General features: G+C 40.2%; 1 protein-coding gene across 3 annotated transcripts; it reads right to left on the minus strand.

Moving 5' to 3' along the window:
- Positions 1–1,998: 1,998 nt before the first annotated feature.
- LOC129777764 (ras-related protein Rab-8A) lies at positions 1,999–11,092 on the minus strand. Of its 3 annotated transcripts, none has more exons than XM_055784238.1 (6): positions 10,981–11,092; positions 10,453–10,841; positions 3,761–3,821; positions 3,490–3,694; positions 3,232–3,372; positions 1,999–3,157 (listed from the first exon to the last, which is right to left on the minus strand). In XM_055784238.1, the coding sequence occupies exons 2-6, from the start codon at positions 10,574–10,576 to the stop codon at positions 3,062–3,064; spliced, it is 627 nt and encodes a 208-aa protein (XP_055640213.1). In that variant the 5' UTR covers positions 10,577–10,841; positions 10,981–11,092; the 3' UTR covers positions 1,999–3,061. The 3 variants fall into 3 exon arrangements, with proteins under 3 accessions (XP_055640213.1, XP_055640214.1, XP_055640212.1); XM_055784239.1 differs by having other exon boundaries at positions 10,453–10,844; positions 10,981–11,031; XM_055784237.1 differs by having other exon boundaries at positions 10,941–11,017.
- Positions 11,093–12,409: the final 1,317 nt, after the last annotated feature.

Below are 12,409 nucleotides of genomic sequence, written 5' to 3' on the forward strand. Positions count from 1 at the left end.
AGGCGCAACCCGTCAAAATAAATTGCAAATTATCACTCGCTAGAAAACTTAAACTCTTAGAAGTAGTTCAAAGATGAACTGCTCGTGATAATTTCGGTGAAACTCTGGATTTTTGCGTTGGAAGGAAGAACGAATGGTGTCTTGGTTAACAAATTGTATTTTTTATTCTCTGTGTTGGAAGGAATCACACCATTGCGTTAACACATGGAATAGCTGCACCGTCAGAGGACTGTACTTTCTGCTTCTGCATTCTTCTCCTGCTGTTGCTGCTGTTGTTGTTGTTCCTGCTGCTGCTTATTGCGCAGTGGTTGATGTAAACCTGGTTACTGCTTGGTGGTGGAAAGAAAACTGCACGATGATTGCCGAATACTGCACTTAACTGCTCGGTAACAGTCATAATACTGGACGATGGTTATCAAAACACTGTTCGGTGGTCGGTGGAATACTAGATGTCGTGCTCGCCACTTTTATAGCGGATTGCATTGTTGCGCATTTTCGGTGGGCGTGGTTTCGTTTGCTAAAATTTTGTTCGGCACTCGGAGCGTCGGGCGTGAACATCATCATTATAATATCAGATTATTTCCAGACACAATTCTCGTTCAAGATTTTTCAACCACTTGCAAATAACATGTTTCTCCGTTACATAGAATAAATGTTTGACACAGAAAATATGATAGAAGAAAGACAGACCCCTTCCCTCTTCCCCCTTAGAGAGGGGAGAGGAGTGTCTATTCACCATAGAAACGTTTCGTGCCCCCTAAAATCTTCACATGCCAAATTTGGCTCCATTTGCTTGATTGGTTTTCGAGTTATGCAGAAATTTGTTTTTCATTTGTATGACAGCCCACTCTAACAGAGGGAGGAGGAGTGTCGAGCCACCATAGAAACATTGATTGCATCCTAAAACCTCCACATGCCAAATTTGGTTTTGTTTGCTTGAATAATTCTCGAGTAATGCAGAAATTTGTGTTTCATTTGTATGGCAGCCCCCCTTTAGAAAGGTGGGTGGAGTGTCTAACCACCATAGAAACATTTAGTACACCCTAAAACTTTCATATGCCAAATTTCGTTTCATTTGCTTGAATAATTCCCGAGTTATACAGAAATTTGTGTTTCATTTGCATGGCAGCCCCCCCCCCCCCCCCTTAGAGAGGGGGTGGAGTGTTTAACCACCATAGAAACATTTATTACACCCTAAAACCTTCACATGCCAAATTTGATTTGGTTTGCTTGATTAATTCTCGAGTTATGTAGAAATTTGTGTTTCATTTGTATGGCAGCCCCCCCTTAAAGAGGGGGTGGAGTGTCTAACCGCCGTAAAAACATTTATTGCACCCTTAAACCTCCACATGCCAAATTTGGTTTCATTTGCTTGTTTAACTCTCGAATAATGAAGAAATTTGTGTTTCATTTGTATGACAGCCCCCCCTTAGAGAGGGGGAAGGGTCTGGAAATATCATAAGAACCTTCCCCGACACCGACCCCCCCCCCCCTACATACCAATTTTCATGTCGATCGGTTCAGTAGTTTCCGAGTCCATAAAAATCAGACAGACAGAAATCCATTTTTATATATATATATATATATATATATATATATATATATATATATATATATATATATATATATATATATATATATATATATATATATATATAGATAGAAGAAGATAGATAGATAGATAGATCAACCTGACCCGAAGGTAGTCTACGTTCGCTATAGTTGGGCCAACAGACTTCACTAAGCCTCAGGATTTCGAACTGTGAAATTGAATTGAAGATTTTTTTTTTTCAAGGTGAGTTTTCAAGTGGGAGTATTTGCTATAATTTCGCGGAGCACAAATTTCCCGCGGAGCACCATTTGAAAACCCCTGAGCTAGATTACTGTGCTGCACCGGGGTTAAAACATTTAATGTACCAGTTCGTGTCCGTTTGTTTCTCGGTTTTCGTAATACGTTTGTTTAGGACATGTTCTTTCAGAAGATAAAAAAACAACGAATTGTTTTGAAGAAAAATCTTCATACTTATTCCATAACTTTGTGGCTAACGATGTTTCCTGCTATAATTTATCCGCATAATATTCGCGACTGTGAAGTGATGAGTTTCGTCCAGAGAAAGCGAACTTATGATGACGATCCTATCTTTTCATTGTTTTCATTCCTCGAATGTGTTTGTGTGTGCTTGCTAAATGAACGATTGTGAATATCAAGGTTTCTATGCGAGAGTACCATAATGTGTTTTTAGATGTATTTCAATTTGTTGTAGGATGCTAAATGTGACCTATCCACATGCATGAATGAAGTATCAAGTGAAAGAAAGCACTCGATCGATGTACAAAGCTGAGCATAAAGTGCTCATTCTTTCAAGCTCATTGAATCAAAATTTGTGTCAACTGTATCTGTTATGTTTGAACAGATCAGCGTATGAATATAAATATGTCACACTTTATGGTTCGCGAAGTATATATATTAATTGCTGTATATTCAATTAAATTTAGCGAATTATCATACGAAGAGAATGTTTACGTTACGAAAAAAAATCTTCCTTTTGAATGAATGAGTCGTGTTCCGCGCGATTTTGCTAAGAATGTGTTTTCGATTTCATATTGTTATTGTTTTTGTTGCTTTTAGACCGCAGTGGGTGTAACTATTCGGGTTATCACGCTTATCACGTATATCATAAGTATTTAACGACCTCTAATACCGGTGGCCGCTCAAGTGACGTCCTCGTTGGAAAAATAAGTTAAAAAGTTATTATGCATTCCCAGTTTAATGTTTTCCTGTCATATTCGGTTGTATTTTGGTGTCCTTCTCTTCACCGTAGTAATTGATGTTTTACAATTGGATGAATGTTCGTTTTTTTCTTCTTCCGAGTGACTCTGCTGTGTCATACATTGCTGTTTGTGTATTCTATAGCGTGTAATCACAATTTTGTCGTTTCCCTTTCACAATTTTTCTTCTTCTGTTTTGTCCCCTTCCGTCTGTTCTACATAGTAAATATTATAGTTATTATTTAGTATGTTATATAAAAAAGTTACAATAATTAATAGAACTATTACAAGGTCAAAACAGATTGCACTTCGATAACCAGCTCGGTGCCTTTCGTGGTTGCTCGGATGCTTTGAGCTGGTGTCCGCCCTTAGGAGGATTATTCGCTTCCTATGGTGATGAGTTGAAGAAAAATGTTGAGACTTTTTTTTTGGTCAAACAAAAACCCAAACTCGCACACTCACCATTCGCTTCTCCATTTTACACTTAATGTCTCGGGCAAGTGTGAAAAATGCTTCATCCACATTAATACTAGCCTTTGCGGAAGTTTCCATGAACTTAATACCGTACTCTACCGCTAATTGCTCCCCACGATCTCGTGTCACCTACAAAAAGTGGAAATCTATTAGCACCCACGTTTCATTCATATCACTACTAAGTCTGTGCCTGTGCGTGGCTGCAGAACATGCACCACGGACGACCGGTCTAGTAGATCCACTAACCTGTCGCTTTTCGTTCAACTCGCACTTGTTACCCAGCAGCATCTTCTCCACGTCGGCGGACGCATTCTCCTCTATGTTCCTGATCCAATTTTTAATGTTCTCGAATGATTTTTCCTGCGTAATGTCATACACAAGCATAATACCCATCGCACCCCGGTAGTAAGCGGTTGTGATTGTGCGAAATCGTTCCTGGCCGGCCGTATCCCTAGACAAAAAAATGAGTTGTGATTTTCTATCAGGTCAACAATGAAAGAGTTCTAGTTCTACACACCATATCTGCAATTTAATTTTCTTGCCATCCAACTCAATGGTTCTGATTTTGAAGTCAATACCTGTAGAGATAGAGAAATATAATAGAATAGAGTAAATTCAAATGATTGCTTCTTCGTTTTCCAAATGTCTCTTAGCCATCTTTGCAACAAGTGGGTGAGCATCAAGCAATCTTGTTGCCAGTGGTATAGCGTGACCAGGTGACACTCGGGGCGGGTAGCTTGGGCGTCACCCCTCCAACCAAATCTTGATATCAAGTCTTTGTTTTCGTTCTCTAATGAAAAATCAAATTTACTGATCTAAGAACCTCAAATTTTAGAATATAATGATACAAGGCGATTTTATAAGCGTTTGGATTTCAATTTACAGAACAAACACATTTATTATTTGGGGTTAAAATCAGTCCTTGCCTATTTTTATATTATTTCATGTAAATGTTGGTCACAATTACGTTTTAGGTGATCCATACGTGAAGTATCACTCTTGTAACTCCCAATGAAAACCTTTCTTTGCCTTTCTGCAACAGGAAAAAATACCAGTGCATTGAGTCTGGTCGCAACCTTATTCAGAGAAAATCCTTTGATTTGTAAATAGTTCTGCGCTAGACCACCTTCGAGTAGTACATCGCACCAGAAGTACAGATAACACAAGAAAGTGAAAAACAAAAACGGCTGGAAGAAGGGGCCATGCACTTACTTGATTTAGTATTAGAGTTCATTGATCACGAACGTCACTTCACGGTGAGAACTAAAAGATTTGTATGTAAGGTTATATACGCTTTATTTCGTTTTCACCATGGAGTGACGTTCGTGATCAGGCGCAATAAAATTATTTCGGTAGTGGGTGTCAACCCTTTGAGGCCTTTGGCCTTCTTCCAGCCCAACCTTCAATACCGTTACACCTGGAGATCGCCTTTGCAAACAGAAACAGAAACACAAATTGACCACGTTTTGATCAACGGTCGGCACTTCTCGGATATCATCGGCGTCAGAATCTATCGTGGCGCTAACATCGAGTTTTGACCTAGGACTACGTCTTTCATTTCTATACCGGGGTGTAAAATCAAAGTTTCGAAAACGAAAGCGTTACGCCGGAGACCGTGATTTTGAGCGTTAATAGCTCCTAAACAATTGAACGAAATAGTATGATAAACACTTCATTCGAAGAATAAGATGTCTACGCGTTATAGACTTGTTACTTTTTCGTCCAAAAACTTGTTTCAATAGCCTTAAAATCGCTTCAAAACAGGCTATTGAAATCACCAATCGGTATATAAGCGAGCGCCGTTCGGAAACCCACTCAGTTATAATTGAACAGCGATTGGAGCATATTGTCGCTGTTGTGGTGAAGCTAACTTCGTTTATCATGAAAGCGCTGATGAACGGTGTCACCAAGAGCCTGTTTGTGTACCTTAGGCCAGAAGGGAATCCATCAGGAGGAGAGTGATACCACGGTTCCGCTTGAAACATCGCAGCAGCCGCCACACACACATACACGCGCGGAACTCTCGTTGCTATCATCGTTGCTGAAAAATAATCTGCCAGTTCCCCTGGAAAGTGAAAAATACATTCATGCGAAAGAGTTTATTTTAATGTTTTCTATCCATATAACACTGCAACCAAATACATTTGTTTTTGTGATTTTTCAATCAATCGCAATTAACAGGAAAGCTTCTGAATATTTTTTTCCCTATCAGTAGAAAATTTTCGTATTTAATACACGTATCCGTATCATAACATGAAAAACGAAAAATATTTCACATCGCGAAAATCATGTAATTTTCGAACGATTATTTGCTTTCTACTCATATAATTTTTTTTTTATTTTTTATTTATTTATTTATAATGATACTACATCCCATTGATAGATTAAATCTTCTTCACAATTTTTCGCCAATAGTCCCGATCCATGGCTGCAGTTCTCCAACTCCCGGCTGCACCGATTCTTGCCAAGTCCTGCTCCACCTGATCCAACCACCTCGCTCGCTGGGCTCCTCTCCTTCTTGTTCCTACCGGATTCGATGCGAACACCATCTTTGCAGGGCTGCTGTCCGGCAATCTTGCAACATGCCCTGCCCATCGCACTCGTCCAGCCTTGGCGACTTTCTGAATGCTGGGTTCGCCGTAGAGTTGCGCCAGTTCGTGGTTCATTCTCCTTCTCCATACTCCGCTTTCCTGTACACCACCATATATTGTTCTGAGCACTCGGCGTTCGAAAACTCCGAGCGCTTGTGAGTCCTCTTCAAGCATCGTCCATGCTTCGTGCCCATAGAGAACAACCGGTCGAATTAGGGATTTGTACATGGTACACTTCGTACGGAGTCGGAGTTTGTTGGACCTCAAGGATTTGCGGAGCCCATAGTAGGCACGACTTCCATTGACAATGCGTCTTCGAATTTCACGGCTGTTGTTGTTGTCAGTTGTTATCAACGAGCCAAGGTAGAAAAATTCCTCTACCACCTCGAGCTCGTCGCCGTCGATCACAACACTACTACCAAGAAGAACTCTGTTGCGATCAGTCCCTCCAGCTAGCATGTATTTAGACTTAGACGCATTGATCCCAAGCCCAATCAGCCCTGCTTCGTGTTTCAGTCGGGTATACAAGTCGGCTACCGTCGCATGTGTTCTTCCGATTATGTCCACGTCGTCGGCGAAGCAGATAAACTGACTAGACTTGTTGAAAATCTCTACTCATATAATGCTGCGACCAAATACATTTCGTTTTGGATTTTTCAATCAAGTGCGATCAACGTAAGACCACATCTTGTGGCAATTTATTAGAGGTGCAATGAATCTTAAGGAATTCCCGCTCTACGCGCACTGCCAAACGATATTTACTCAACAATTTCTCAAACAAGAAATGGGTGTTGTGAGAATGAATTAGCGAACGCAATAACGACAAACGGGAGAAAGAAATGTTTGGAGGTTGAAAGGAAATTGGCAGAAAACGTCTTCATTTTATCTTTCGAATAATGTGATTATCATACACAAATTGGTATCTTCGAACAGGCCGACTAAATATGCCTCCCTTGCCTCCTGCAGTGCCATAACGGCGGAAAACTTTGGAAGCGCAAGTCGGTTTTGAAGTCCTAGACAATTCCACGAACAAACGCTGCAATGGTAGCTTGCGGATCAGCAAGTCGGTCGACTTCTAATAGCGGCGAATTTCACGTAAAAAGATGGTTCCCGGTCGGTATCGATGTTCGAATTTCTAGACTAGAATACTGCCTTAAAACAACTAGCTGCTACTAACGAAGGTAATCTATACAACGTGCCTGGTCACTGCGATAGAGAAGATAATGGAAAAGCCAATCTCTTAGCAAGATTAGGATCTTCAACTAAATTCGTTGGGCCTTAGCCAGAGCTCAAAACCTGGGAAATATCAACGATTGAAGTCAACTGGAGGGTTCTAGCAACACAAAGACCATCCAAATTATTCATTACACCTTGTAACAGAATAACACGCAGTCTACTCACCTTGAATAAGGCAGATTTGAGTACTTTAACTGGTCTATTGACCGGACACTGTCCGAGCAGGTATTACCTTAGAAAAAAGGAAAACTGTCAGATGTGACTGTCGTTTCTGCAATTTTGAAGCTAAAACTTCGGAACATTTACTGTGTCAATGCAGTATACTAATTCAGCGAAGACTGCGGATTCTCACACATATATAGCAAACTGGAGTGCACTACAATAGATCAACCTGGTGGTCGCAGTGGTTCAAGACAATTTCTGGCCATTCCTCCTTATTTGCCTGGGGAAAAGATGATCCTTCATACCTAGAAGCCAAACCAATAGTGAGAGGACATCAGTTAGAAGGCAGAGAAAATACTCAAACTGCCGCGATATTTGAAACATGAATTTCAAATTAAATGTGCGAACTTTATTTCTTTGGTGCCGGTGAGAGACGTGTTGGCTCGGTTAGACGTTGATTACATGTTCCAAATATATTAGGCTGTCAAAAAAGTCATGCGGTATTTTTTTGAATTTTCATTTGTTCATAAAATTAGTTACAATCATCTGTTTTAAGTCAAATATTCGCCGTTTTGTTCGATGACTTGTTCCCAACGAGATGCCAACTTCATAATACCCCTGTTATAGAAGCTCGTTTCCTTATTGGCAAAAAATTCGGATAGCCAATTTTCACAGGCCTCTTTTGTGGCTAACTTCTGACTACCTAGCTCGTTCGCCATGGACAAAAACAGGTGGTAGTCACTTGGTGCAAGGTCCGGACTATACGGCGGATGCAAAAGAACCTCCCATCCGAGCTCCCGGACCTTCTGGCGCGTCACCAAAGAAGTGTGTGGTCTGACGTTGTCCTGATGGAAGACAATGCGGCCTCTGTTTATCAAAGACGGGCTCTTCTTCATGAGTGCTACCTTCAAGCGGTCCAGTTGTTGGCAGTACAGGTCCGAATTGAGCGTTTGGCCATAGGGAAGCAGCTAATAATAGATTATTCCTTGACAATCCCACCAAACACACAGCAGAACCTTCCTGGCCGTTAATGAGGGCTTGGCCACCGTCTGAGCCGCTTCAGAGGGCTTCGACCACGACCGTTTGCGCTTCACGTTGTCGTAAGTGACCCACTTTTCATCGCCAGTCACCATCCGCTTCAGAAAAGGGTCGATTTTGTTGCGATTCAGCAGCGATTCACATGCGTCGATACGGTCAAAGATGTTTTTTTTTTGCGTCAACGTGTGTGGCACCCATACATCGAGCTTCTTTGTGAATCCAAGCTTCTTCAAATGGTTAATAACGGTTTGATGACTCATCCCCAGCTCTTGGCCGATGCTACGGCTGCAACTATGCCGGTCTTTCTCGGCTAATTCAGCGATTTTGTCGCAATTTTCGACGACAGGCCTTCCGGAGCGTGGCGCATCTTCGACGACCTCTACACCAGAACGAAAACATTGAAACCATCGTTGTGCGGTGGAAATGGAAACTGTATCGGGTCCATAAACTGCAAAAATTGTATTGGCAGCTTGAGATGCATTTTTGCCTTTGTCATAGTAGTACTGTAAAATATGTCCGATTTTCTGTTTATTTTGCTCCATATTTGCGACACTATAACTCACGAACGACTTGACCAAACAAAACACTGTCAAGGACTATATTATAGCGCGAATAAATACCTTTCCAACAAGCTATAGTATGACTCGATACAATGAATACAACTAGAACTACGCGCTTACAACGACACCTCGCGGAAATACCGCAGGACTTTTTTGACAGCCTAATATGTATTCCTTAAAGCTATCGATCTTCGTGTATGATTGTCCTTATACCCTTAATTTTTCATTTTCCTTTTCCTTTGTGAGAGATCGGATCTCTTCTTAAGAATAAGATGAAATGTAAATACACATTAGATATAAGATAGGTTTAAGAATTGAGTGTGATGAGTGTGATTGAGTGTGATGAGTGTGATTGAGAGTGTGAGTGTGATCATTTTCAACATATCCTCATATCCCCTCCATTTCCGGAAGAAAATATGTCACCCTTCTAAACTCGAGTCGACCGCGAGTAATCGGTTTCCTATATTATTAACATTAGAATTAAGGAAAAATGTATATATACTAGTAACAATAGAGTAAGGAGTTCGGCTCAGCATTGCTCCCACAACATAATGATTCTTGTAAAAATTAAATGAATTATCCGATTCAAATCTTCCGCATTATGAATTCTAAATGGAGTGCAAATGAGTTTAGCGAAAGTATGTATTCTATTCTTGTTTGCACACACCACAGTTGACAACAAAGGTTATACTTTTAGCAGATGTAGGATTTAGAATGATATCCACCTCTCAGTTTATTGACGCTGATCTTTGCTTTCACGCTAAGCTCGATGAATATGAATAAATCACGTTTACTAGTGTTTTGTCTAGTGTGCATTATATCTACTTTAGATATTCAATTGATTAATCAGTAAAATAGTTTTCTAGCAAATGAAATCTCAACGAATTGGAGATGAAATTGGCAAGCTACGGAAATTCGAATGCTTGACAGCAATGACGAACTGTGGTTGACAGCAATTTCGTTTAAGTTGCGATAACACTTATCACAAATAAACGGAAATCCCGATTCTATAAAGCTGAGGAATTTCCACAGCTTTTACTTGACGATTTCATCCTAATTTCGTCAAGGTTCACGAAACGTTCATTTTGTTCGAACTTCATTGGTTGTTATAATTGAATCGAAATCATTTCGCTAACAATGTTCGATATACAACAATTAAAACGAAAACTGATTTCCGATGGCCTTGCGAGGATGGAGGAAATAAAACTGTAGGATGGTTTTTGTAAGACCCAATACACAATGTTTGCACTGAGATAGTGCCAGCATCCAGCTCAATGTCGTTTTGACGAAATCAATCTGAATGCTTAACCACTGTCCCTCCGCTGAAAAGCAAAAACACGCTGATTTTATTAATGTTACTGTTTATACCTAGGGTTCAGCGCGAAGACAACGAAGACCGATGACACTTCGGGTCATGAACGATGATATAAAAGAGAAATTAATCAAGCTAATAGAGACCGTACGCTGCGAGCGTAAATTCGTATCAAAAGGAAATGACACTTTTCTCAAAAATGAATGAATACACTACACTATTTCGTCAGCTTCTCATTATCGAACTCCCCCAGAATCTTACAAAACAGAATAAAGAAATCGTTATCATTTTTTTTTTGTTCGTGACTCACCGATCGTACTGATGAAGGTCGTGTTGAATGCATCCTCGGAAAAGCGAAACAGAATGCAAGTCTTGCCCACGCCGGAATCTCCGATCAGCAACAATTTGAACAGGTAATCGTACGTTTTCGCCATTATTTTCCTACGACAGGTTTTTTTTATATGTTACTTCGAACCTAGCCTTTTTGCCCCGGGTCAGATGGATGGATGGATGGATGATTTTGTTTCGTTTTCCTCTTTGTTGCCTCTCGCTTACTCCTACAGGCTCCGCCAGACACAACCCTACTTTTAATTTTTCGTTTTTTTCTCAGGATTGTCTTCCTCTCGGCAGGAATTCTTTGATTTTCAAAGATCAGTAATCCAATACGACACACATTTGAGACAAATATCCAACGGCAAGCTGCTGGCAGAATTAGGAACGAATCGGAAATAGATAGTTATTAGCAGCGAAAAACTTCCTAGCACACGAAATCGAAAAAATAAAACACCAGACACATACACTAGGGCCAAGACGACAACAGAGTATGCCAATGTTTTACCTTTCTATTTCTCCAATGAGCGATGATTGGTTCCTCCTCGCTCAGATTTGACGTTTACCCGTTCCAGCCGTCAACGACTATCGCCAAGAGATGTGCAAAAAAAATGTTTGTGGTGAGTATCTAGGAGAAGTGACAGCTGACGCGTGTACAAGAAATGGCTGCGTACTCTTTCGCCACGCTTCCGTATATCCCATTATTCTGCACCGCAAGTGGCACAAGATAGCAAAGTCATAGGCAGCGGACTTGCTTCATAACCACTGTCCTTTATTCTAAACGATGAATGGCGTGAGATGGCTTGAGTTAAGGTATGCCCGAAGCCGAATGGCGTCACTGTAAATCTACATTTGTAGTCGAATGCGCTTTTTTAACAGACTTGATTGATAACAGAATTAAAATACGATACGGTTGAACTGCCTTTGAGTGACATGCTTATCGTGAGAAAACAGCTTTATATTTTCAATGTAAACATTTATTTTATGAGTACAGTAGAACCCAGATTATCCGCAGAATTGTCTGGCAAGATCTTCGCGGAAAATCGCGGCTATTGCCTAAATCTGAGGTACATCCTACAGATAATGGAGCTTCTATTGTTGTGGCTTACGTCGGTAGAAGAAGATTCCTAAACATCTCATTCCCACGTTCTGATCTTCAGTAAGAACACGAAGACGTATCGAAGTGTATTTCCCACCCTCTCTAAATTAATTGATTCACTCCTTGTAAATTCAGCAGTGCTCTCGCATCTCTTTTCATTAATGGAGTGTCCAAGATTCAACATAACTCAACCTAAATTTCGTCGAAGACTCCGAACGGACGGAACACATAGAATGTATAGACAAGATTTGTTCATGTATTTTAAACGCCTTTATTACATTTAATATCAAATCTTTAGCTGTCTAATTATATTCATCTTATCTCTCACAGAAATGTTCGACGTTTATATGCTCCCATGACAGAGTGCTTAGCGTTACACATCATCATGCCGGGGGTTCGGGTTCGATTCCCGATCTAGTCGGAAGATTTTATATGGCATGGAAATCCCCAGCAAACATTAAATCGCATAACAAGCGTATATATCATATGCCCTAAAATTTAGTTGGCATATAATGCGCCTAACTGGCATATGCATGCAAAAGTGGAGGCCATATACATACATGGCAAATGCCTACCGAATTTGTTTGTATGAATATGCAACTTTGACCGGCTAGAATAGCGATTATGTTGAAATTCTCTAATATTAACGATCTAATATGAATATATTCATGAATTGTCAAAGCACCAAATACGACTTTTGCCATACTCATATACGATTTATTACAGACATAGAAAAAAAAACAAATGGCGCAAAATATTTTCGTGAAATGTTTATTATAGCCTCACGAATCGCCATTTTTATATATGAGTATTTATGTTTGTAGAAATAATAATTGTT

This window comes from Toxorhynchites rutilus, chromosome 3, assembly GCF_029784135.1.
Source record: "Toxorhynchites rutilus septentrionalis strain SRP chromosome 3, ASM2978413v1, whole genome shotgun sequence".
Lineage (NCBI taxonomy): Eukaryota > Metazoa > Arthropoda > Insecta > Diptera > Culicidae > Toxorhynchites > Toxorhynchites rutilus.

What these genes read in the sequence shown, in the direction of transcription:
- LOC129777764 (XM_055784238.1), bottom strand. Translation starts at nt 10,576, where the DNA reads ATGGCGAAAACGTACGATTACCTGTTCAAATTGTTGCTGATCGGAGAT. An exon ending in AAAATTAAATTGCAGATATG is followed by an intron (nt 3,695 to 3,760) that starts GTGTGTAGAACT and finishes TTTTTTGTCTAG; the next exon opens with GGATACGGCCGGCCAGGAAC. An exon ending in AGTTGAACGAAAAGCGACAG is followed by an intron (nt 3,373 to 3,489) that starts GTTAGTGGATCT and finishes CACTTTTTGTAG; the next exon opens with GTGACACGAGATCGTGGGGA.